Source organism: Microtus oregoni, unplaced genomic scaffold, assembly GCF_018167655.1.
Source record: "Microtus oregoni isolate MIOR12 unplaced genomic scaffold, Mior012 000055F_ref0000237, whole genome shotgun sequence".
In the NCBI taxonomy this organism is placed as follows: domain Eukaryota; kingdom Metazoa; phylum Chordata; class Mammalia; order Rodentia; family Cricetidae; genus Microtus; species Microtus oregoni.
This window is the reverse complement of record NW_024543831.1, coordinates 11,446,213-11,472,799: the sequence shown is the minus strand read 5'-3', so window position 1 is coordinate 11,472,799 and position 26,587 is coordinate 11,446,213. Positions and strand designations below refer to the sequence as shown.

The 26,587-nt window shown below is 44.3% G+C and overlaps 2 protein-coding genes across 3 annotated transcripts in view; one reads left to right on the top strand and one right to left on the bottom strand.

Annotated features, from left to right (window-relative positions):
* Acsbg1 (acyl-CoA synthetase bubblegum family member 1) overlaps window positions 1–1,405 on the top strand; it is a 60,301-nt gene extending 58,896 nt beyond the window's left edge. For both annotated transcript variants that reach the window (XM_041638679.1, XM_041638678.1), the window contains one exon: window positions 840–1,405. In XM_041638679.1, the coding sequence (XP_041494613.1) occupies window positions 840–925 (86 nt within the window). In that variant the 3' untranslated portion in view covers window positions 926–1,405. The remainder of the gene's footprint in view (window positions 1–839) is intronic.
* Window positions 1,406–1,648: 243 nt separating this feature from the next.
* Idh3a (isocitrate dehydrogenase (NAD(+)) 3 catalytic subunit alpha) lies at window positions 1,649–24,619 on the bottom strand. Its single transcript, XM_041638582.1, has 11 exons — window positions 24,521–24,619; window positions 19,432–19,494; window positions 16,700–16,783; window positions 11,573–11,687; window positions 10,035–10,222; window positions 9,575–9,708; window positions 8,130–8,232; window positions 7,935–7,999; window positions 6,983–7,067; window positions 4,756–4,908; window positions 1,649–3,080 (listed from the first exon to the last, which is right to left on the bottom strand). The coding sequence occupies exons 1-11, from the start codon at window positions 24,593–24,595 to the stop codon at window positions 2,997–2,999; spliced, it is 1,149 nt and encodes a 382-aa protein (XP_041494516.1). The 5' UTR covers window positions 24,596–24,619; the 3' UTR covers window positions 1,649–2,996.
* Between the last annotated feature and the right edge of the window lie 1,968 nt (window positions 24,620–26,587).

Here is a 26,587-nt window from a genome sequence, read left to right as displayed (position 1 = left end):
CTCAGCCTCCTGAGTAGCTCGGATTACAGGCCACAAAGGCCTGACTAGGCAGACATTTTTTCCCATTATATAAACACTAGTTTATTTACATGCCATTCATACTGCATTTGGTATTCTGAGCAGTCTAGAGATGGCTTGGAGTGTATGCATTTGCATAGGTTTTGTGCAAAAGAAAGGATTTGAGCATTTTCTAGCTTAGGTATCTGAAAAAGGTTTCTGGACTCACACACCCATAGTCTGAGAGATGGGTATGTTCATGCAAGGGAAAATCAGTTGAGGATCATGTTGGGGACACTACTTCATTATGTAATGGGGAAAAACAAAAGTCACTTCTGCTCCGGAAAGTGGCACTCTGCCACCTCCTCTGTATCCTATTGGCTGCAGACCAGCCCTAGTTCACTGTGACACAGGGAGGCTCAGGGGGATAATGCTGAGGGACTCTTGCTTCAGAGGCTGGCTGGACTGCACACCCTACTTCTCTGACTTCCTGTCTCCTGTGAGATCTGTCTTTTCTACTGCTGTGATAAAACACCATGACGAGGTAACATAGAAAAGGGTTAAATGGGCTTACAGTTTCAGAGGGTTAAGAGTCCACAATAGCAGAGTAAAGGCCTGGCAGCAAAAACAGCTGAGAGATAACTTGAAGATAGCACAAATCTTTGAAACCTCGAGTCTACCCCATGACACACCTTCTCCAAGATCTCCTAACCCTTCCCCAACAGTTCACCAACTGGCAACTAAGTACTCAAACATAAGAGCTTTTGGACGCCATTTTTACTCAAACCATATCTTCTCAAGTCATCATAGGCTTCACTTGTTTCCTTCAATTTTTGTTTTAGGCCCCACCATGAAACTGAAACGGCTCACAGTTCTGGAGAAGTACAAAGACATCATCGACTCCTTTTACCAAGAGCAGAAACAGTAGTCAGGGGCCATGCTCCTGCCAACTGCTGGAGGGAGACGGCCTGGTGTCTCCCCGCCGGGATGCAGGAGCCTCTGACAAGCGGGTTTCACCCCTAGTTCAGGGCACAGCACTGATATCTCCAGTACTAAGGTACCACTGCTCCTGCTCAGGTGTCAGAGACCACTCTCCTTCTGAAAGAGCAGACTGTTATTTTAGCCTCAGTCCAGGCAGACTTACAAGGTTCTAGTCCTCGGAACAGGTCTACCAGGGCTGGCTGCTGGAGAGGGAAAAGGTGACAGCCCCATTACTAATGTGTGCTGCAGAGACAGCAGTCGCAGCTTGCCTAATGGCCTCACTTAACTCTGGCATCTTCTTGGACGCTAGTACCAGGCTCTCCTCCACTTTAAACACAATAGGCTTGATGCTTAACAAACTGCTCCTGCCTATGTGGCTGTATTTAATGTGTAATTTTGAGTATTAAACCTTTTAACAGACCTGCAACAAGTACCTTGTGTTTTTTGTCAACTGGGCAGGTGGGACAGAGCGTGAACAGTTAACCCACGGAAGTGAGAGTTAACCATTAGTGTATCATTAGTGGCCTACAATACACAAAGGTGCAAGATGGGGTCAGGTGGAACGTTCCAGTTAAAGCAGCCAACTCTATTACCACCTATTACAACAAGCTAAGCCAAAATGCCTTAAGGCACCTACCTGACCAGGAAAGAGGCAGAGAATGCAAACATCTCAGCAGTTTTTAAATTCTTTATTACTGTGAACCCAAAGCCACTGGTAACTAGAACAATCCAGTAAGACAGAGAAAGCAGCAGTTGAAAGTAAAATACAGATTTTAAATCTGAATAAGAGCTTTAAAAATGACCCAGATGGGGAGATCTGTTGTTAAGAAATCCCCTTGTGACCTGGGTACATTATACAAAGCCATGGGTTTGCAAACTGGTACAAGGGCTGAGGGAAGACAGCTTAACTTTGGTGTGGGCCAAAGAGTAGCTTCATGCTGTGGTGCAGAGCTGAGGGAGGGTAGGGATAGGAAGCTGAGGGTCAGAAGCTAGTAACACGAGCCCCAGTCTGGGCTGAGTCAGCTCTGCCTCTGCAGTGGGGTCTTTTGTGGGTGCTACTGGGGCAGATGGCAGTGACTGGGTGTTCTAGGGGAAGTGAAGGGGCAGCTATGAAATATAAATCATAGCCAGCATCCCACGGTCCTCGACTACAGCTGAGAGAGGTAGCCAAGCCTTTCCAGTGTCACCTGCAGCACCAGCGGAGTGTGGCTTCCTCCCAGGGCCACACAGGAGTCATTTGCAGTAGCTGGCTCCCCAACTGAGGGGCGAGTTCAGGGGTTCAAATGCTTTCTTACAATGTGTCTTCTAAAGAGGAATGATCTCCCTTAATTAAGAGTTCTCCCAAAAAAATAGTGAATCTCAAGATAACAAAATAATCTAATACACAGGGCATCTGGGGCTTTGGCTCAAGGATTACCTATACGTTATTAACAAAATTACATCGTCCATTATATATTTCTTGGAGCTTACATTTTTATTAATAATTCATGTACAGGACAAATATTTTTATTTTCCATATTGCTAAGAAATATACCATTTTTGCTGTGAACTTTCCTAAGAAATTCCTTTTGAGCCCATTTAGTTCTAGAATAATGTTATCTTGTGCGATTGTTAAAACCCTGTTTAATTCTCAGTATGTTTTCATAAACCAAAAAACAGGGCTTTTGTTAAAAAGTTAAATATTTTCTCTTATTAATTCTGTATCATAATATTTACAGTTGAGGAAAAACTACTTTGCCTGAAGTGTAAAATGGGTAACAATGGTAAATGATACAGTTCACTTACAGTTTACAAAAAAAGGTTTACCAGATAGACAATAAATACAACAAGCACTTGGGAAAACCCAATGCAGGCCGGAGCCTTCATGTGCATCTGTTGCAAGGGTTTTGTTAAGAAAAGGCCGGATTTGAAAATGTACTCTGTCAAGAAGCAAGCAAACCAATGGCGGGCGTTCTCGAGGAGGATTCCAGGGTATCCTTCTGAAGTGACTGACAGCAGCAAATCCACCTGCAGAGGTGCTAATCTAAGTCCTTTACTCGGCGGCAGATTTCTTCTGTGAAGTCAGAGCACTTAGCGTTGCCTCCCAGGTCTTTTGTTAAGCTCTGAGGAAAGGAAAAAGCAAAATTAAACATCCATCACCACTACACTAAATTAAGCAAAGATAATTTCACTTAAAGCACTCAGTGAAATAGGAACTGAGCAAGGTACCTGCCTAATGATGTCCAAGAGAGGTCCCATTACACACTATCTACCTACCATAGGAGGCCTGGGGAAAACCCGTGAGGTGTGAACCCCAAAACACTGCCAAGTCAGGCATGATGGTGCACTGCTATAATCCCAGCACTGAGAGGCTGAGGCAGGAAGACTCTTGCAAGTTCAAAGCCAGCCAGGTCTATACATCGAGTTCCAGGCCATCCAGGACTATACAGCAGGACCCTGTCTCAAAACAACTCAGCACTGTATTTGAGAAGGTGCAGCAAAGAGACTACAGAAACGGCCGCTCCATTACGGGAATGTTTTCATTGTGAGTAACAAAGAGGAAAGGATCCAGAAGCATCTGGAAGATTCGAGCAGAGAAAAAAAAGACATACTGGACATGTCCAGGGCTATCTTTGAGAGACATGGGAGAGCAGGAGAGAATAGCAGAAACAGCAAGAGAAAGAATAGCAGCAGCGCGAGAGGGAACGCGATAGGGAGGTGAGAGGGCCCAGACGCTACTGTGAGGGCTTTGTAATGTACAGCATGGACTGATATGTAACCACAGAGCATGTCACAATGGAGAGCCGTATGTCCTTTCTGCCAGAGGCAAGAGAAATGACTCTTTCTGGAGAGAGAAGAAGTTTCACTAGTTCCCAAGAAATACTGGATTTTCATCTAACCACCAGAAGTTCTACTGTAGTCCAGCCTGAGTTCATTTCTGCATATACAGACTGCCTGAGAGCTAACAGACACCTCTCAAGGATAAGGCCTTTCTGAGGAGCAGGGAGTATTCCAGAATTTACCCTTTGCTCAAACTATTACTGGAGAAAATACTGGTTGGTTATGACAGTCAAATGAAAGCAAATCTAAGTAAAACATCTGAGGGGAAATTTTAAAGCTCAAAAAAATTTGTAAGACACGTTCTGATCTATTTTGGTATTTGGAGGCAAATAGCATGAAAACATTTACACAGCTAACTCCTAACTTTAGGAGAAGTCTCTACTGTAGCCAATCTGTTTTCTACCAACTCATTTCCTCTTCGCTGCAAACATGTTGAGTTCCCTCCTGTAGACTAGCTACATGCTGCAAAACACCCTGTGTAATCAGGCATCTTTCTGCTCGGCTCTAACACAGGCTTGGTATAAATAACAAGGTCTCATATCCACTAAATGATGTCAGGCTATTAAAAATATGTTTGCACTCCTTATGTGTTGGCCATAAGAAGTAATTCCTAGCTCTAACTTTCAGAAGGGTCCAGCTATGAGGCACTATGTTAAGATCATACTAACACCAGATTGCATACTAACACACCAGGCCAGCAGGATGCGCTTGTGCCTTTATCTGGCTCTCATGTTTTCCACTGCAGACTGCTGCCCATCAGTGCCTCTTTACTCTTTCAGAGGAAATATTCAGATCCTCCCACCGAAAAAGGCATACATGAACACATTCCTAACTTAAGCTCAATCTGGGAGTCCACATTAAGAATCCCTGTTTAACATCAAATCTTTCAGGGCTCTATTTCCTTTCTATGGAAGAAACACCATTTACCCAGTTTACAGTGGTCTAGATTACAGATACCTTTCCATCCTTAATAGTAGCAAAACACGCAGCCTCGATTTTGGCTGCGTGGTCAAAGAGTCCCATGTGGCGCAGCATCATCACGGCACTCAGCAGAAGGGCGGTGGGGTTGGCCATGTCCTTGCCTGCAATGTCCGGGGCTGTTCCATGAACCTATGGCAGTGTAAGAAAACAGCATCAGCAGGAGGGAGACGGGAGCAGGCAGCCCTTCTTGGTCTTAGCATGCGCCCAGCATGCACCAAGTTCTGAGCTCAATCCCCAGCACCAACAAAAATGAAATGACAGCACAGACTCTTGAAGAAGTGAAAAATGGTGTGGACAATCCACGGACACATGTGAAAAACGGTGTGGACAATCCACGGACACATGTGAAAAACGGTGTGGACAATCCACGGACACATGTGAAAAACGGTGTGGACAATCCACGGACACATGTGAAAAACGGTGTGGACAATTCACGGACACATGTGAAAAACGGTGTGGACAATTCACGGACACATGTGAAAAACAGTGTGGACAATTCACGGACACATGTGAAAAACAGTGTGGACAATTCACAGACACATGTGAAAAACGGTGTGGACAATCCACGGACACATGTGAAAAACGGTGTGGACAATCCACGGACACATGTGAAAAACGGTGTGGGCAATTCACGGACACATGTGAAAAACAGTGTGGACAATTCACAGACACATATGAAAAACAGTGTGGACAATTCACGGACACATGTGAAAAACAGTGTGGACAATTCACTGCCACATCTTAGAAGTAAAATAAAGCTGTGAAGAAACAAAGAGCTAATTTTTGAGGGCAAAAATATGGGTGCCAACCAAGGAGACGGTTGGGCGAGGAAACACTTGCTGCACAATTTCACATCTCCAAAGCCCACAGAGAAGCAGGATGTGGAGCAGCAGGGTGAGACTATGGTGCAGACGGTGGAATCCCAGGGAGCACGTGGGCTAGCTAGCCTGTTTGCAGCAGAAAAACAGATCCTGCCTCAAACAAGGTGGGAAGAACCAACACTCTGACCTCCACACACACAAGCATGGCAGCACACACATGCCTACAGAGTCTGTTTCTCTCTCTGCCATACACATACGATATACACATACACATAAAAAATTGTGGGTCAATAATATTTTCCAGTAGATTCTGGTAACATCTGAAAGTGAAGGAGGCACATAAAAAGTGTCAGGCCAGACATGAGGTAGCCTCCTGTCTCCAGTGTGAGGTTAGTCTGAGTAACAAAACTCCTCAAAATATATAAATAAGCAGAAATATATGGAGAAAAAGAAACAAACCAGTGTTATATAAAAAATAAAAGCTGTGGGATTGGAGAGATGGCTCAGTGGTTAAGAACACTGGCTGTTCATACAGAAGACCAGAGTTCAATTCCCAGCATCTACATGGCAGCTCACAACTGTCTGTAGCTCCAGTTCCATGAGATCAGACGCCCTCACACAGACACAACAACAATACACAGGAAAAGAAAAAAGAAAAAACAACAAATAATCATTTATAGATAGATGGACAGATAGATAAATTAAAAACTGGGCATGGTAACACATGACTTTAATGGCAGCACTCAGGGAAACAGGTAGGTGGCGCTCTGAATTTGAAATCAGCTTTGTCTACACAGCAAATGAAATGCCAGGCATATTTTGAGACCTTGTCACAAAACTTAAGACAAATACAATAAAAAAAAAAACAAAGTCTAATTTCTAAGACAATGTGCAAAACTGCAGTTAAGAGCCTGTGTATAGACTACAGTGAACCCAACAATGGGCCAAACGCTACTCTCAGCTGCACAGGTGCATGTATGGGCAGAGTGCTCCATGAAGCCAAGGGCTTCCCAGAGCAGGATATAAGCTGACTAAGGAGAGATAGGACGTGCAGAACAGTGAACAAGGGGCAGGATCAGGTGGATGAAGGTTCGAGTTAGCCATGAACTCTAGCAATAAGGACTCTAGAGAGACGAGTTAAGACTGACAGGAAACAGTGGCCTGAGATGAGAGTCTTGAAAAACTGAAAGCTTGACCGGGCAGTGGTGGTACACGCCTTTAATCCCAGCACTCACAAGGCAGAGGCAGGTGAATCCCTTTGAGTTCGAGGCCAGCCTGGTCTACAAGAGCTAGTTCCAGGACAGCTAGGACTTTCATGAGTTTGATGCCAGCCTGGGCTATACAATGAGACATGAATTCTGTGTAGGTGTTAGGGTCCTTACCGATTCAAAGATGGCAACACCATTGGCTCCAATGTTGCCACTTGGAGTCACACCAAGACCTCCAATCAGACCTGCACACAGATCACTGGGGACATAAGAGGACATTGTGAAAAAGAAAGCAATTCACCTAGCACCCAGATTTTAGTGTTCAGATATGATAATCCACTAGAGAAAAGCAGAGGTCCTTGGAGAAGTGGCTCATTCCAGGCATCAAGGTCAGAAATGCACATAAGCCTGGAGCAGCTTCCTGTGCCACAGTAAGGCAAGGCTCAAAGGGCAGGCCCAGCCCAGGACATAGGATCCATGCACAGTCAAGACGACCTGCACGAGTGAGGAACTCACCAGCGACTAAAAGAGAAAACCAGGAGTACACATGCTGATGGAGGCAATTAGTGACACAGCTCAGACCCCGCCTCAAAATTAAAACAATAAAATTTGAAATACAGTATAATTTCCCGATAATATGCAAAGCTCCAGAGGTGAAGGCATATATGCAGACTCAGAGAAGACAAGCTGTAGCCTCTCAACAGAACACCTCATAAGAAGTGTAGAAGAATGGGCTTCAAAAGTCAACATCTCCCAACATCCCAAGGGGAGGAGGGAAGAATCCAAAGAAGAAAGGTATGCTAGAGAAAGAGCTTGAAAGATTTAAGTACTCAGTACAGGGGGCTTCCTTCTACCATTACAGTAAGATTTTCGTCAGTCTGAGATTATGTCAACAGTGACTGGGGCTGAAGGAGAAGCTCCATGACAGCTTAGCACAAGGGAGCGGAAAGAAGAAAGGGGACTTTGTGATAATGACCACCAATCTAGCTAGCTGTGCAAGTAACAAAATACACTGAAATGTATTAAATAGCTTTTAATACATAACTGAGAACAGAAAGCCATGGTTCACTTTAGGATGTTTATATAAAAACTATAGGTCAAAAATAAAAAGGGCAGTCAGACTTACCTAAGGATGTCTCCATATAAGTTTGGCATGACAAGAACATCAAATTGGGATGGGTCTTGCACCATCTACAAAGAATAAGTTGTACATTTAGCAATTATAATCTGCATACCGTGAATACACAGTATGCACCATAAAAAGCAACCAGTAAGCATCAATGCATACGTAGATTTAAACATACAGTATAAAGGTACTTACATTTAAACATACGGTATCAAGATACATCTCATTGAATTTAATATCTTTACAGTTCTCTGCAACTTCCCTGCATTTCTGCAGAAAAAGCCCATCTGACATCCGCCTGTATTTAATAAAATACATAATAAATTGTTTAAAATGAAGACTTGCAGCAAGCAAAGAATCGAATCAAATCAAAGAAAAGTTCAAGAAAGTTAAGTTCCAAGAGGCCGGAAGATGGCTCAGTCACGGAAATGCACCCACAGAAAAACTGTCATACCAGTTAGGGATGCAGACAACAAGAGTCAAGCAGTGAGCTCCAGGTCAGTGACAGACTCTGCCCCTAAGGATGACACCGTGGTTGTTCATCATACACACACACTCAGGAAAGAAAGCCCAGTGTGGTAGCACATGCCTTCAATAGCAGCACTAGGAGGCAGAGGTGGTGGATATCTGTGAGTTCCAAGCCAGACAGGGATACATAGTGAGACTCTGACTCAAAAACAAAACAAAATAAACAAACAAATAAGTTCCAGAATTCAAATTATCTGATTTCAATTACAGTATAATTATTTCTTGGGCAGTTAATAAGTTGGGAGTTGGAAAGTTTTCAGATCCATATGGGTGCACAAAAGTGTAAAAACAAGAATAATCAAATTTTTTTTTATTTGGCAGGGCCCTTATTTTTGTTTTTTTGTTTGTTTGTTTGTTTTGTTTTTCAAGACAGGGTTTCTCTGTGGCTTTGGAGCCTGTCCTGGAACTAGCTCTTGTAGACCAGGCTGGCCTCGAACTCACAGAGATCCTCCTGCTTCTGCCTCCCGAGTGCTGGGATTAAAGGCTTGTGCCACCACCTGCAGTTTTTTTTCAAAGACAGGGTCCCATGCAGCTAAGGATGGCCTTGAACTTGGTATGTAGCTAAGGCTGGCCTCAAATACCCACAGCTGGGAGTATAGGTACATATGGAACATGCCCTGGCTCATATGAAAAATGCTTTAGGAGGGTAACTGTTAGTTAAACGGTTTCCTGCTGTGCAGGTTCAGTCCTTTCTAAGGAAGTCAAGTCCTTGTCCAGTCAGAGGAGCCTTTAACAGACAGGGCTTGAGGCCTCACCTGCCAGAGAAATCCTCTGACTGGATCTGCCCTATTTTAAGCCCTGAGCACATGGCACTTCAGAAACACCCCTGCTCCCCCACTTGGGAAATATGAACTGCATGGCCTCTGCTAACCTAACGTCTTCTCCAGCTTCCTTCTGATACCTCAGCTACATTTAACTTCCAGGACATGAATTCCTGGCCCGCTTCATTTGTTCCTCTCATTTCCCCAGGACAGACCAAGGGAGAAAACGCCACTCTGATTGGTACAATGTTCTTTTCGAAACTCTGGGGTGCAGAGAGAGAACAAGCTGGAGATTAAGTCCTGGAAGCTCCACCCCCACAGCAAAGCAAGTTCAGCCCCTCCACGACTCACATGATGTTGGCTTTGTGCACTGCTGTGACGTTGCTCCGGTGATTGTTCCGAGCATACTCGAAGGCAAACTCTGCAATGCGCTTGCTCGCCTCTTCTGTGATGAGCTTGATGCTCTGCACGACACCATCAACAATCTGAAAGAGAGGAAGCCATGCTTCACTGGACGTGCTGTGGCATCACTTCGGTACCGCCAGTTTCAAAGTACAGACCACAGCCGGGAGATGGTGGCGCACACCTTTAATCCCAGCACTCGGGAGGCAGAGGCAGGTGGATCTCTGTGAGTTTGAGACCAGCCTAGTCTACAGAGCTAGTTACAGGACAGGCTCCAAAGCCACAGAGAAACCCTGTCTTGAAAAACCGAAAAAAAAAAAAAAAAAAAAAAAAGAAAACCTTCTCCCCCCAAAAACAAACTAAAACAAACAAACAAAAACAAAACTCTGAGATGAAGAAATGAACGTACCACATGCTCAATTCCACTGTACTCTCCTTCTGTGTTCTCTCGGATGGTGACAATGTTTACATCTGTATAAGGGGTTTTATAACCTTCAATGGAGACACACGGCCGGACATTGGCATAAAGGTCAAATGTCTTACGGAGCAATAGATTCATAGATGGATGGCCAGCTGCTATTGGGGTCTTTAGTGGGCCTGTAAGGAAGAATAGTCACATGACAATAGGATATACTTGGTCTCACAGGGAACCCACTAACTCACCTGGCTTCTGTAAAATGTGTTCTGGCTTCAACTTCGCCCCTCCCTTAGACCATCTCAGGTCAAGAAAACAGTTCCATGGGAGAGCAAATAAAGAAAGAAAAAGATTCAAGAGGAGGAACAAATCCTCTAGGGAGGTTTCTGGGATATGGCCTGCATTTCCTGTCCTGAGAACGTCTGAGGACCAACACTGCATCAGAAGCCTAGTATCTGCTGAACCTCAGTGCTCAAAAGGGAGGGATGCTTACAATTAAAAGAAAAAAAAAAAAAAAAAACAACCCCAGAGAAATAACTTGGCCTAAGCTTACCAGCCAGTGGCCCACAAAAGATGGACCTGAACATGGTTTAAAGCCTGTGCCAAATTTCAAACTATCATGTGCTAATTATTCTGAATCATGGCCTTAAGCATGTATAAAGATAATAAAAACATTAAAAGTCTGACTAGAGGTAAATGGAGTTAAAAATAACAGATACAGTAAAGTTGGTATTGGCCAGCAATACTTTAATGTTGTTACTAGAGTCTTAAATGTCCCAGGGCTGAAGAGATGGCTCAGAGATTAAGAACACCAGTGGCTCTTCCAGAGGTTCTGAGTTCAATTCCCAGCAACCCACATGGTGGCTCTCAACAGTCTATAATGAGATCTGGTGCCCTCTTCTGGCTAATAGGCATATATGGAGGAGACAGAACACTGTATACATAATAAATAAATAGATCTTAAAAGAGAGAGAGAGGGAGAATGAACTTTTGCCAGGTGGTGATGGTGTACACCTTTAATCCCAGCACTAGGGAGGCAGAGGCAGATAGATCTCTGTGAGTTCAAGGCCAGCCTAGTTTATAGACAGAGTTCCAAGGACAGGCTCCAAAGCTACACAAAGAAACCCTGTCTGAAAAAAATCAATCAAACAAACAACAACAACAAATGTCCCAAATAAGAAATAATCATCTCAGGCCAAGAATATACTTCCATGGTAGAACAAATAAAGAAAGAAACATCTAGAGATGCATGACTGTGATTCCAGCACTCAGAAGGCTAAAACAGGAAGAATCTCAAGTTTAAAGCTAACCTTGTACATAAAACAAGTGCTAGGTCAGCTGGGCTATACCATGAGACCCAGCCTCACAAACATAAAACATTCAATAAATAAACCTTAGATACTTAGGTACCTTAGATACTTCATAAAAGGAGCGCTTTACTTTTGATAGACTGTCAGGTTGTACTTGGCGGACATGCATGTACTCTCAAAACAGAATGCCTGGGAACAACCAAAGCCTCCTCTCCACTGTACCTTTCAAGCCCATCTTGTTCTTATCCATGGACTCTTTGGCTTCTGGAGGGATCATCCACTTTCCTCCTGGTCCTTGAATGGCAGTGACATTCCGCTCCTCCCATTGAATAGGGGCCTACAAGTCACACAATAGCACAGTGTACTGAACACACTTGAATAACTCCGGCATTCAGACTACAATGATGGTGCATCAAGACTGGATGCAACTAGTAAACACATGGACCATAAGGTCCTAAAAGTCCCTTAGTGTGATATTCACTAGTGTGCCGCAGGGATTCTCTGCTTTACTCTGGCCCAGCCATCACATCCAGCTGCCACCTGCTCACTTATTTTCTTCACAAGGACTCTTAAGGTAACTATAATTAGATTAACATAAGAAGGGGGTATAAGGTTCACAGAAATGATTCATAGCACTAATAGATGGATGGATGAGCCTTGAAACCACAATGCTAAGAGCTAAAAGTCCACCAGAAAAGACCATGTATGAGTCTATTGATATGAATAGGTTATCAGATCTATAGAGAGAAAGCAAATGATTACCTGGAGCTGGGGCAGACCTAGAATGACTGCTACACATTATGGGTTACCTTTTTTGGTGATAAAATTGTTCTAAATTAGATGGTTTTTGTGTGTGGCTGCACAACTCTGAATATACTAAAAATCATTGGAGTGGATGGTACAGTTATTTGTAGATGCTTTTTTACTGTTGCAGTAAATATAGAAAGGTCAGATATCAGCTCTGGTGTTGGTTCTCACCTTCCACCGTATTAGAGACAGGGTCTGTTGCTGCTCACTGCTGCATATGCCAGGCTAGCCGGTCCTCTCACCTCACAACAGAAGGGCTGGGACTGCAGACACATGCTGCAGCATCCAGCTGAACTCAGGCCCTCACGCTTGCACAGCACTTTACCCACAGCCAACTTCCCGGCCCTGCACTGTACCATTTTAATGAGTGATGTGAATAGTATGTGAATTATATCTTAATAAAACTGTCCAAAGAACAAGAAACTACCTATGAAAGTCCTGGTTTAAAGCACAAACTCATGTTCCCTTCTCCCTCTACCTGTCACATGAGAGCTGACATCTGCCAGTCAGCACACTGTCTGCACACAGCCAGACAGAGAAGCATAGAAAAAGATGTGGACCTTGTTCAGAAGGAGCTTACAAGCATTATCTCATCTGCAGGAATTTCCATTAGAAACTCACATTTGAAAAAAGAGAGTTAATATAATTTCAATAAATTTCATTCTTCAACTCATGGCTTTTTTTTTTTACACTACACAGTTCTAACAACAATAAAAAGCCAAGTTACAGTCTTAAGTCCCCCAAACAAAAATTTCTTAAGATATCTACCCAAACTGAAAGTTGGGCTGTAGGAATAATATTCCATGCTTGACGGCAACACCAGAACAGAAAAAAGGCATAATTCAGTGGTAAGTGTTATAATTTATTTAAAAATGCAGTGAAGAGAAGTCATACCATGTAACATGGCTCACATAGGAGGTTTAATAGAAGAGAGAGAGAGAAGGGGCAGAGAAGGGGACAGAGAAGGAGACGGGGGTGGGGGGGAGCCGAGACTGGTTCCTGGGGACAAGGGTGGCAGAAGAGAAGGAGAGAGAGGGAGAGAGAGGGAGGGAGGGAGAGAGGGAGGGAGGGAGGGAGGGAGAAATGGGTAATGGGCAAGGCCCACCTTTTAAAAGGGAACTTAATGGATGTGCACAAGAGGTGCTCTTAGCGGCTGCAGCTGAGGTTGTTTCCTGTAAGGATCCCAAGGGCAGGCCAGTGCAGATGCCTGAATACTAACAAACATTCCTCCCTCTTAACTTAAAAAGGTGAGGAGTTAGAAAGGGGTAGCAGGTGAGACGGGGATGAGGACACCGTGTTCTCGAGACTGCTTCCTGTTGACCTAAGGGGTATAGACCATATTTGGGGGACCTGAGAAATCTGGGGTTCGTCACATCCTAGGGTAGATAGCTATTTCATTTCACTGTCCGTGCCCTGTGGAGCCGTTTGGTGCCTCTTGGACCTGGTAAAATACTTTTCGAGGTGGATCCAAGTGGACTCCCTGGAGCTCACAAGAACTGAAAGCAGCTGTTCCTTTCCCATCACCACAGCATCACCCTGACACCCTCTTTCTATCTCATTTATCATAAGACACAGTGGTTGACGACTGAGGACAGTCAAGAGTAAAAAGTGAAACAGAACAAATTTGTGCCCAACTAGTAAGGCTGTCTCCTGAGAAGGCACATAAAAATTATGGGGAAAGATCACCAGGGCCCAATGGGAACAGGAATTGAGGAAATAAAAAGAAAGGGAAAGCCAGTGTGTGCCGAGCAAGAGGAAGCTGGCTTCTCCATCTGACCTGCACGATGCAGCAAATGGACGGGACATTTGGAAAGGGAGACCAGACAGACACTAGCAGGTCTTAGAACAAAGAAAAAGAAAGTGAAGAATTCTTTCTCGATTTCCCTACTGCCTGGTTCGAGAAATACTGAGGCCAGATGATCTGAAAGGAGTGGTCAGTAGGTCTCCAAAGGATACCTCAATGGGAATGAGGAAGTATGACACAGTTCCCTTGAGTGACATAGAGAAGTCAGACCCAAGGGTCTGCAATTCCTAGCATCCCAGGAATTCAGAGAGGATCAGATTAAGTAGGCTCAGGCTGTCCCAAGTGTTGTCACACAAGAAAAGGGGCCAAGGGCTCTGAGCCCAAGAGAGACACAGTCACCTGGTACCAGGACTTTGAGAAAAGCCAGAAGGCGAGGTGAGGACTGTGCTTGACAAATGAAACCTCACATCCAGGGGAATAATGGTCAGAGGCAGGTAGCCCCACCAGAGACCCAACTGCCAATACTGAATGGAAGGCAAAGCTGCCAGTGAACGAGATTTGTTGTAGGTGAAAGAGAGCAAATTAGAAAGCAAATTTGTTGCAGGTGGAAAAGACAAGAACAGAAAGCAATATCTAAGGGGTATTTGGACGAGATCTGACTACAAATGCAGATGAGTTTAGAAGCCCTTAATTTGGGCACTAAGTGCAAAAGTTGAAGGTATAGGCGATGCCAAAGTTCCCATGAATGGGGCAGATAAGTGAGACCCAAGGTCTGTAATTCCTATCTTCCTAGGAATTCAGAGGGGGTTGATTTTGAGAAGTCACAGGCTGCTCAGTAATTCATCAAACACAGAGCAGGGGCCAAGGGCTCCAAGCCCGAGAGAGCCGTGGTTGCCTGGTACCAGGGTTTAACAAGGCTAAGAAGATGAGAAATCACACTTGAGAGATGAGTCCTAATTTGTGGGAAATGGCCAGAGGTGGAGAAAAGGGGGCCCACCAATCATGCCAATGTCGGATGGAGGAGCCCAGTGATCCATTCGTTGGAGAAATAAGGCTGTCCTATGAGGAGTGGGTTCCAGACTCCCAGCATGCCTCAGACTGCCGGTGGACAGGAGGAAGCACAGGAAAGTCTTTCCCGGTCAGGGAACCAATGTTGTAATTTATTTAAAAACCCCATGAAGAGAAGTCACACCATGCAACATGGCTCACATAGGAGGTTTATTGGAAAAGGAGAGAGAAGACAGAAAGGAGGATAGAGAAGGGGACAGAGAGGGGGGCAGTGACTGGTCCCTGGGATAAGAGTAACAGAAGAGAAAGAGAGAGAGAAAGAGACAAGAAGTGGACAAGACCCCTTTTAAAAGGGAATGTAGCAAACGTGAACAGGAGGTGCTCTTAGTGGCTGCAGCTAAGGACACATCCTGTAAGGACCCCAAGAGCGGGCCAGTACAAATGCCTGAATACTAACAACAAGGATTCCTGCTTAGCATGTGCAAAGCCAAGTTTAATCTCCAACACACCAAAACTATAATACATGAAAAAGCTTCTTTCGAAAATCGCCTATATAACTTCTAAAGAATTTTCTGTTAGATACAGTAAGGCAGGCAGGTGAGTGGGCAAGATTTAAACACCTTAGTCCCAAGCAGGGTTTAAAGAGTCACGAGTACTGCAGTGCTATCTGATTACAACTATCCATGACAGTGACAGCACCAAGACAGGCATGATTAAAGGGACAATCATCCAGCTCTCAGGAGGCTGAGGCTTGAACACTACAAATTCAAGGCCAGCCTAAGCTGCACAGTGAGCTCTAAACCAGTCCAGGCTTGAGAGTGGGACTGTCTCAAAAGTAAACAGGAGCTGGAGAAACAGTTCAGTGGCTTAGATCATCTGTTGCTCTTGCAGAGGACCCAGGGCTTAACTTCCCATATTCACATGATGGCTCACCACCATCCATCCACAACTTCAGTTCTAAGGATCCAACAATTTCTTCTGGCTCCACAGGAACCAGGCAAGCATGTGATATACATACATACTTGCAGGCTAAACACTCTTATGTACAAAACAAATCTTTAAAAATGGTAAATAAAAGCCGGGCGGTGGTGGCGCACGCCTTTAATCCCAGCACTCGGGGGGCAGAGGCAGGCGGATCTCTGTGAGTTCGAGGCCAGTCTGGTCTACAAAGGGAGTTCCAGGACAGGCTCCAAAGCTACAGAGAAACCCTGTCTCGAAAAACCAAAAAAAAAAAAAAAAAAAAAAAAAAAAAGGTAAATAAATAAGACCACCTTTTTGGAGATGGTCTCACTAGGTAGCCCTGGCTGGTCTGGAACTTGCTACATAGCCAAAGCTGGCCTTAAATGCAGAAATTTGCCTGTCTCTGCCTCCTAAATGTTGGGATTAAGGCCTGGACAACCACATTCAGCTTTAAAATAATTTTATTCATTTATTTACTTGGATGCACTTATGTATGTTCATGTGGGGAGTGTGTGCATGCCACAGTATGGGTGGAGGTCAGAGGACAACTATCTAGAGTAGGTTTTCTCTTCCCCATGCAGGTGCTGGCGACTGGGCTCAGGTCACTAGGCTGGGCTGTGAGCACCTGCGACTGGGCTCAGGTCACCAGGCTGGGCTGTGAGTGCCTTTACTCACTGAGTCATCTCATAGTCCTAATTTTTTTTTAAGTAGAAAATTTGTGGAGACTATTTAACAACAGACCCCACAAACTATATAGAAACTTAAAACAATTCATCTTGGCTAAGAGAGCCTCTGTGGAGTACCTTTAAGCGAATTTTAAAAGCACTTACTTTGGCAGCATCAAAAATCTTCATAACTGAGGCTGAGATTTCTGGGCCAATTCCATCTCCTGGAATTAAAGTTACTGTCTGAACCTGAACAGGAAAAATCATTGGGAAAATAGTAAGGATTGGTTTTTAAATTTTTTAAAAAAGAGTATCACTCACAGAAAAACTCACTTTCCCAGGTATGTTGGAAAGACCCAAATGCTTTAAAGAAACAGACAAAACCTCCCACTGCGATCATGACAGTGGAGGAGAAACCAACTCTATGATACTCCATGTCTCTGCTCTCAAATGAGTTTGGAAGTTTAAATAGTAATGCAAATTATGCTCTGCAATAAAACAAAAATAAACTACCAAGCATACTTCCTGACTTGTACTTCTTTTCAGACAAGCTCCAATGACTGACTAGTTCAGGTCTGTAAATCCCAAGAGAGCAACCATCTCAGCATGGCTAACTAGCTACTCCTCATGAAAGTCCAGTTTCAGTCTGTGGAATGCTGGGAAGTTCTCAGGAAACAGTCAGGCTCATAAAACTACAACATGTTTCCAGAACTCCAGAGGTCTGTTTAAACCCCCCGAGAAAATCAGACTTCATCTCTAGAAGCTTCTACTTTCCTTGTTTCTCTATAACACTGGCTACCTTGTATGGTCTCAGCATGGGATGTCATAGGAACCCATACCGTCATCAGACCCTAAGGCCCATGAGTGTGTGTGGTGTGACATCAGTTACGTCAACTCCAAAGGCTCTGGACAACAGCAAGCGAGCATCTAACCATGAGTGGAATGTGTCAGAAGGAAAAATGGGAGGATCTGAGACTTGTTCAGACCCCTCTTCATTGGCAACTACAGGTCTAGTTTTTCAACTACACAGTTTTTTTAAAAAAAATCACTAATTAAGGAAGAAGAATGAGACAAATATGATAAAATACACATGTATGACATTCTCAAAGAATTAACGAAAACATTATATATATCATAAATTATATATATCATAAATATATATATATTTATATATATCATAAATTTATTGTTTAAAATCACTATTTCAGCTTTCCCTTACAATGACACCTGGACAGGTTGACTAATTATTTCTCAAGTTTTACATAGAGCTGAATCAATCATTTTTAAAATTAATATATCCTCTTGATCTGTTAAAAATAACCTCATCGACCAACCAGGCTAATATACCCTAGAGATTAAATAACAGTAGAGAACCATGATTGTCTCACCCATTTCCAAGTGTGCTGGGTCTTTCCTTCTGTCCACTTTGGTGTTGAGGATGTGCATGCAGGCAAGTGCTCTACCACAGAACTTTACCCCTTTTTCCTTTGTATTTTGAGACAGGTTTAAGTTTCCCAAGCTGGCTTTCAACTCTCTCTGGAACACAGGCCCTGCATTTTTTTCTGACCCTCCTGAGCAGCTAGGATCAAAAACCTATACCATCAAGTCCAGCTTCAGAATGGTTTTGAAATACTGACTTGGTTATTCTTGAGCTTGAAATGAAAGTCTTATTCTATATTTTTAAAAACTTTTATCAGTTTTTTGAGAATTCCATACAACGTGTTTTGCTCATATTCACCTCCCTTCCCCATCTCTCCCTGCCTTCCCCACCCATCCAACTTTGTGTCCTTTTTTTTCTTTTGACCCATCAAGACCAATTTGCAATGCTCAAATATTCTAGGATTTGTGGACTTCAAACGGAGTGTGGTCATCTGACCAAGGCCTATAATCTAATCAGAGAAAACTGACTCTCTCTCCCAACAGAATAACCACCAATCACTCCACAGCTAGAGGTAGGATTGTGTGCCCCACACCCCTCCCATGCTGGAATTTGGTCTGCTTTGGGCTTGCACTGGTCTTGTGCATGCATTCAGCTGCTGTGAGCTCATTTCTGCATTTTTGGCATAAGCAGGGCCAGAGGCTCCTTCTTCCTGTTCTCCCACATGTAATGCCATCTAAGAAGCTACTTTTCTTCTCCAGTACATCCAGCAAATAGAGGAAGAAATGTACTATGGTCTCATCACATTAATGGCATGAAATGTGATGTGGGAGTATAAGAATGAAGGAATTACAAAATCAAATCAGGTTCTATAAAAAGGGAAAAAATAATAAATAGGAAGTCACTGACACACAGTCTTGGAATGCTCCAAAAATGTGCCATCAGCTTTTCAAGCACAGAACTTTAAAGCCAGGAGTTCCAAAAACAGCAGATTTAATGGGCACTAGATGATCCACTAATACTGAGTCTACGGACTGCATACAGAGAGTATAGGTCTGCAGGGCCCAGAGAAGCGTCAAGATGTTCATAGATGATAACCAATCTACTGCTTTTAGGGAAGCTCAGAAAACAAAAATGCAAAGCAAAAGTTTTTGAAGCTTCTCAACAATTTTCTCTCAACTTGTATGTTTCTAAAAAATCATAAACCCTAAGTGTCTTAAGACACTAATGAGATTACAAAATAAAATAACAGCTTCAGGGTAACTTCTATTTTTATCCTGGCTCCTTGAAGATATTACTGGGACAGGCTTACATAGCCAGATGTAACAGACTTCTCCTCAATAGGAAAATGACATGAGATCTGTGTAATTGTCAGCCAATAATTTTAACATACATTAGAAGTATGGCCAATTCCCTTTAGCATTAAATAAATGAAGACGGAATGCTAAATAATAAATGTATTTGAGCATCTTTCTTGAGAAACTTCTAAAAGGAAAAGTAAAGACATAATTATACTCACAGCACCGGCCAAACCTCTTGTCACCTGTTTTGTATTGTGGAATGCACCCAGCAGCCGAGAGACCTACGTCAACACAACAGAGAAGTGTCATGCACAGAACTAAACACAAACACTGGAGAAGTCATTTTTGATAGGTTTCCTTGGAAGAACTCAAGTCTTTTTCTTTTTTTTTAACTTGGAGACTTTTCAGGAATAATTTTCTCAAATATTACTAGCTCAATGATGCTGAACTGAAAGGGCAGAACTACAGTTCTGTACTTCTTTCTTTGGGAGTTTATGTATGCGTGTGTAATATATTAGTGTATATATGCATGTGTGTACATGCGTGTGTGGTATATTAGTGTATATATGCACGTGTGTACATGTGTGTGTGGTATATTAGTGTACATATGCACGTGTGTACATGCGTGTGAAAGCCAGAGGCCACACCAGCTGTCCTCCTATCTTGGTTTTTGAGAAGGGTGAGCTCACTGAACTCACAGCTCACGAATTTAGGAAGAGCTGGCAGTGAGCTCCAGGAGATCCTCCTGTCTCAGCCTCCTTAACGCTGGAATTACAGTCATGTGCTGCCATCCAGCCTTTTTTGTTTTTAAATAAATTTATGTATTTTACATCCTGACCACAGTTTCCCCTCCCTCCTCTCCCCCAACTCCTCCACTCCTACTTCCCCTCCCAACCAGTTCCCCCTCCATTTCTGTTTAGGAAAGGGCAGGTCTCTGCTCAGTCTTTTTAATGTAGGTGCAGGAAATCTGAACTCAGGTCATCATGCTTGCAGGGTGGGCACTTTACAGACTGAGCCAAACCCCTCCCCTCCACACCCTCCCCTGCCCCCCACCCCTCTGCCAAGCTCAGCACTGAACTGTTTTTTTAAAGTCTGAATTTATAAGTGTAAACTGTCAAAAACTTTTGAAGACAAAATGGAACTACTCTTTTTTGCCTCAAATCTTAGTTTTCTCTAATGTTCTGGTTAGTTTTGTTAATCCTCTTGACCACCAGAGAAAGCCATATGCTCTAAGAAAATTATCACCAGGTTTAAAGCCAGCGGGGTCCTTAAGGAACCAGAGCACGGCTGCTATCCGAACTAATTCTGTAGATAGAAGGTCAAAGACCAGGATTTGCACCTGGGCGATGGTGGTGTACACCTTTAATCCCAGCATTTGGGAGGCAGAGGCAGGTGAATCCCTGTGAGTTCAAGGCCAAACCAAAAAAATAAATAAATAAATAAATAAATAAAGGCTGGGATTTGTCTAAGATCAGAGTAACCAATAAGCAAATTACTGAGTTCTTTTTTTAAAAATTGTTATTATAGAATTTTATGCATATGGGTGTTTTGCCTGCACACATGTACCTGGTGCCCACGGAGGTCTTCTGAAACTAGAGTTATAGACGGTTATAAGCCACCACATTGGAAATGGAACCCGGGTCCCCTGGAAGAGCAGCCAGTGCTCTTAACCACGGAGCCATCTCTCCAATAGCCAATCAGCAAATTAGAGACAATCTTGCTGGGCCTCTGGAACAGATCTGTGACGGTAGCTACGCAGTAAACTGAGGTAGGAGGTTCCAAGCCTGTCTGGGCTACAGGGAATCCTCAAGACTAACAAAGACAACTCAGCAAGACCCCATCTCAAAATTGCTCTTCGAGCAGATGAGGGAGGGGGACTTGATCGGGGGAGGGGGAGGGAAATGGGAAGCGGTTGCGGGGAGGAGGCAGAAATCCTTAATAAATAAATAAATAAATAAATAAAATTATAAAGGCAGCCTTCATCTCAGGCATTCAAGATACTTTTAAATAAAGTAAATAAAGCTAAAAAAAAAAACTAAGGAGGGCTGGGCACACAGTTCAGCAGACCACCTGCCTAGCATATACCAAACCCAGCACCACCAAAAGGGGAAAAAAACAACCAAGTCTTCTGTGTCTGTCATAGGCCAACTGAAAATATAACAGTTTATAGTAAACCTAAACTAGTTTACTTAGCACTATTTGATGCCAATGCTACACAGAATATTTTAATTGTTTAGTTCTTCTAGGAGTACAGGAAATAGTTATTACTGTTATTTGTTAATTTGGAGACTACAGAAAGATGTAAAAAAGGAAAATAAAAGTCACTCAACAAACCTACTACTCAGCCGGGCGGTGGTGGCGCACGCCTTTAATCCCAGCACTTGGGAGGCAGAGGCAGGTGGATGTCTGTGAGTTCAAGACCAGCTTGGTCTACAAGAGCTAGTTCCAGGACAGGCTCCAAAACCACAGAGAAACCCTGTCTCGAAAAACCAAAAAAAAAAAAAAAAAAAAAGGTATTTCAAACTGTAGTGTACACCTTTAAACCTAGCACTTGGGAAGCAGAAGTAGGTGGATTTCTCTGAGTCTGAAGGCTAGCCTGGTCTAAACAGTGAGTGCTAGGCTACAGTGAGACTCTGTCTCAAGAAAAACAGCTTTCAAATGTAATAACAGCTGACTCCCTCAGAAATTGTACAGTCTTACTGCAATAAAATCAAAGCAAATAACTGAATACAGACCAAAGACGTTCAAGTCTGCTAAAAAAATTTTTTTAATGTAACTTTTTCATGTTAGATACATGAGCAGAGAGACATTGTTACACCCTGTCTTATTTTTCCCTGGCCCTCAGGAGGATTGAAAGTTCAACGCCTGACAGTCTGTGCTAGGCTACAGAGTGAGTTTAAGGTCAGCATGGGTGGTTTACTGAGACCTGACTTTAAAACTAGAGGGAAAGAACAGTGCTGAGGGTGCAGCTCGGTGGGACAGTGCTTCCTGGCACCAGGCTCAGTCTCCAGCGCCACAGCAATAACCAATATCCCAAGACACGCAAGCTATTCTTATGCTTTGTCTGCTACTATATCTACAGTGCCTGGGACACCTCCTGCCTCGTGCTTGATGCTCAACAAACCCTTCTTCAACAACCCAGGCCACTCAGAAAAATGCTACGTGCAGCTGAGGGCTCCCATCCCAGCTTCCGTGTCTGTACTGACTTTCCTCTAACTGTCGATATTTCCCGTTTTTCCATTTCTCCTCTATGATCTTGAACTAAAATAAAATATTTCCTCTATAAAACCTAGCTTCCTGAACTTGATTTCAGGCCCCAGATCACCTGAACCCTGTGACTCTTCACTTCCTTTTACTTTCTTAGTCCACCTAAGAACAAGAGGTCTATGGAAAGGAGGGGCTGGAGCTGGCTCTCACAGTCTTTGGAGCCGGAAAAGCCTTTAAAACCCACTTTTTCTCAGTGGGGAAATCTTTGATCTACAAATGACTTTTTTTTTTTTTAAAGAAACAAATAAAACCTTAAATGGAAACTGGGTGTGGTAGCTCACACCTATAATCTTGCCAACAATCGGGAACTAGAAAAAGGACCAGGAGTTCAAGGTCAGCCTGAGCTACAGGCTTAGCTATACTTGAGACCAAAGCAAAACCCTTAAATGGAAAGCCAGAAATAGCCTTCCTGAAGGAAACCCCAAATGCCACTTAGCACTTCACCTGATGAGTTTGCCCCAGGAGCCTCTCCTGAGCCCTAATCCCTAGAGAGACTGACCCGAAGGCTGGGCCACCCTGCCAAAGGTCACATACGGAATCACGTCCCAGGGGACATCTTCCGACCCTACAGCCAATAATTTCTGAACTTTTGGGAATTTTCTTACAGAGCTAAAGGCAAAACCAACTTCCCAGCACACTCTTCCCCAGTGTAGTTTTCTCTATCCTTCCCCTGAAGGCTGACTATACCTACTAAGGGTGGATCAGGCAGGGAGCGTAAGCCCAGACAATAAAGGACAAACTTGTTACACCTTTAACAGTGAATGTGACTTGATGTGGGTCTGAAGAACGTGGCAAACTACTGAGTGAAAAAGCCTAGTTACTGAGGCCCAGGAACCGCTGTCTGCTTGGCAATTGCCAAAAGAGATATATTGATAACTAAGAAAGCTTCAGGCTTTCTTGTCCTGCATTGGCTAGGTGCTTGCTTTCAAGCACAAACAACTCTGACAGCCCATCTTACAGGTGGGCTCACAGACATTAAGTAATTTGCTCTGGGCACACAGGTTGGTTGATAGCATTATCAGGATTTAAAACTAAGACCCCTACATTGAATTAGCAGTACATGATAGTGCATCCCCAAACCTCTCTTTAAACTTAGAAAAGGGGGAGGGGGAAACACCAAATTTTATATTAAAAATCACATTGCTTAGAGCAGATTTCAGGGACCACTGGCTCTAGCATCAGATGACCTAAGGCCTGGTCAGTACTATATCCAAAACTGGCTAAGTGACCTTGGCCACTGGACAAACAGAAGGGCACTGAAAAATCAAAATACTTGGGTTCCTCTCCCAGATGACAATGACATCCTGTATGACCTTGAGTAAGACTGTCTTTGGGGACAGGTCAGCCCCACGGGGAAACCAAAAGATTGCATATGTAACCTCAAGTGCCTTCCAGCTTGTACCTGGGCCATCATATCGAAGAGAGCTAGAGCAGGGTTCCCAACAACAGGATGATGCTGCGGTCTTCCTCTCTGAGTGTTCAGAGTGTAATTCCAAGGAGCATGATTGATGCCCTGTGTCCTCTGAAGGGGAAATAGCTACCGAGGCATCAGGCTAGAAGAGTTCCGAGAGGGAGAAAAATCTGGCCGGCAGGACCGCCCCGGGATTCCCTCACCTGGGAAAACCTCTCACTCCCATAGTTTAGCGGCTCAAAGGCTCAGAGGGACTTGGGAGGGGCGACCTGGGCCGTGCCGCTGGCTGCCCCGAAACCGGCAGGTAACAGGGCCGCGGGGCCTGGGCGGCCGTTCCGTGACCTTCCGGGGCTCCGCGCGAGGCCTGGGCTCCAGTACCGGAGGAGCCTTGTAGGGACACCCGGAGCAGAGCCGGCCGCCTTGACCTTGAGGCCGTCCCCGCCGAGGGCGCGGCTGTCCCGGCTCAGGGCTAGCCAAGCTCGGCGTGCTGGCCACACTCCCCGAAACTCTCCCCGCGGGACGTGCGCCGCCTCCACCGGCCCCCGTGCGCTCGCCTCCGCCAGGCATGAGGAGAAATCACAGTCTGCCCTCCCGGGCAGCCCGCGAGCCTGATGCCCTGTGGCGCTCACCTTGGACACCCACGCGGACCCAGCCATCGCGTCCACTTCCCTCACGGCGGCGACAGCGGCAACACCAGGGCGCATGCGCGTAGCCGGCGCTCCTCAAGCCCGCCCCGCCCGGCCCCGCCCCGAGGCCCCGCGTGGCCCCGCCCCTAGCTCGGATTTTCGCGTCGTTCGCCTACGGACCCGACCCTTCTCTGCACAGCTGCCGCTAGTTGGCCAATCACTGTCTTAATCTTTCGATGACGTGCTGCTGAGCAGGCCCAGCTGCGACCCGGAAGCCACCCCCCCCCCCACCCCCGCCTGCTTCATTCATTGAGTAGCTGTGTGGATGAGGTGTTTGTTTGCCACCTATTAGGGATCTAATGAGCCTTCTATATTTGGAGGGTAATGGGCCCCCTTTGCAATCCCACGGCAACAGGTATTTTACTTATTCCCCAAAAGTTGGTTTGGTTTGGTTTGTTTCTTAGAGACAGTCCTATAGATAAACTCTATGTAGCTGAAGCTGGGTTTGAATTCCTGATCCTCTTTTTTTGCCTCTACCTCCCAAGTGCAGGGACTATAGGCATGCACCACCACGCTAACTTGATTTTTGTTTTTTTACTAGCTTTACTGAAATATAGTTTAAATATAAAAGATACTCTGTGTTGCTCAGAGGTTAAGAGCATTGTTGTTCTTACAAAGGACACAGGTTCGGTTTCCAGCACCCACATGATGGCTTACAACCATCTGTCACTCCAGGTTTAGGGGATCCAGCACCTTCTTCTGGCCTCCCTGGGTACCAGGTACCAATGTAGTGTACACACCTAAATGCAGACCAAACAACTCATATGTATAAAATAGATCTTTAAAAGTAGTCGATGTAAATGTACAGTTTTAAGTTTTTAGTAAATGTAAACTTGCATAGTATCAGTTCAGAAAACACAGCTCTTGGGCTGGGGAGATGGCCCAGTAGGTTAGGTGCCTGTTTCAAAAGCATAAGGAGGGCTGGAGAGATGGCTCAGCGGTTAAGAGCATTGCTTGCTCTTCCAAAGGTCTTGAGTTCAATTCCCAGAAACCACATGGTGGCTCACAACCATCTGTAATGAGGTCTGGTGCCCTCTTCTGGCCAACAGGCATACATGCAGACAGAATATTATATACATAATAAATAAATATTTTTTTTAAAAAAGCATAAGGACCTAAATTTAATATGAGGGCAAGCATCTATAACCTGAGCAATGGAAAATCTGAGCTGCTTGGATACCTACCTCCATGTGCCAACTAGTCCCTGGTTCAGTGAGAGACACCGTCTCAAAAACTAAGGTAAGAATACCTGCCATGGGGAGGGGAGCAGAGAAAAATGTAGAGCTCAATAAATATCAATTAAAAAACGAATACCTGCTGTGAAACACACACACACACACACACACACACTACAGCTATTATCTTAAAGAGAATAAGAGGGTTTATTCTAGCCAAATATAAGTAACTAAAGCCAGGAAAACAGACCTAGGTTAGCCCAAATTCCTGTTCCAACATGATTAAAAACAGTGTGTCAGTTAAAATGAATATTAATGTTAATGTTAGAATGCTGAGGACAGGAACATTGAGGAAGGTAAATAGGAGCTTGCAAGCTGGGCATGGTGGTGCATGCCCTTAATCACAACACTCAGGAGGCAGAGGCAGTTGGATCTGAGTTTGAAGGCCAGTCTGGCCTACAAAATGAGTTTCAGGACAAGCTGGGCTACACAGAGAAACCCTGGCTGGAAACACAGAAGGCAGCCAGGTATAAGACAGCCAAGCTCACTGGACAAAGAAGAGCTGGTCTCAGTTTTAGCAGGGTCTGACTGGCACCCACAAAGAATTCCCTGGGGCAAAAGACTAAATTGAATAAGAACAGCTTCTGCAGAAAAGAGAGCTGGCTCAGCAGTTAAAACTTAAGAGCAACTTTTGCTCTTCCAGAAGAATGAAATTTGGTTCTCTGCACTCAGCGAAGAAGGCTCGTAATCTCCTGGCATTCCAGTTCCAGGGAGCTACACGCTCTTCTGGCTTCCCTGGGCACCAACATACATGTAGCATGTGCTCACAGAGACA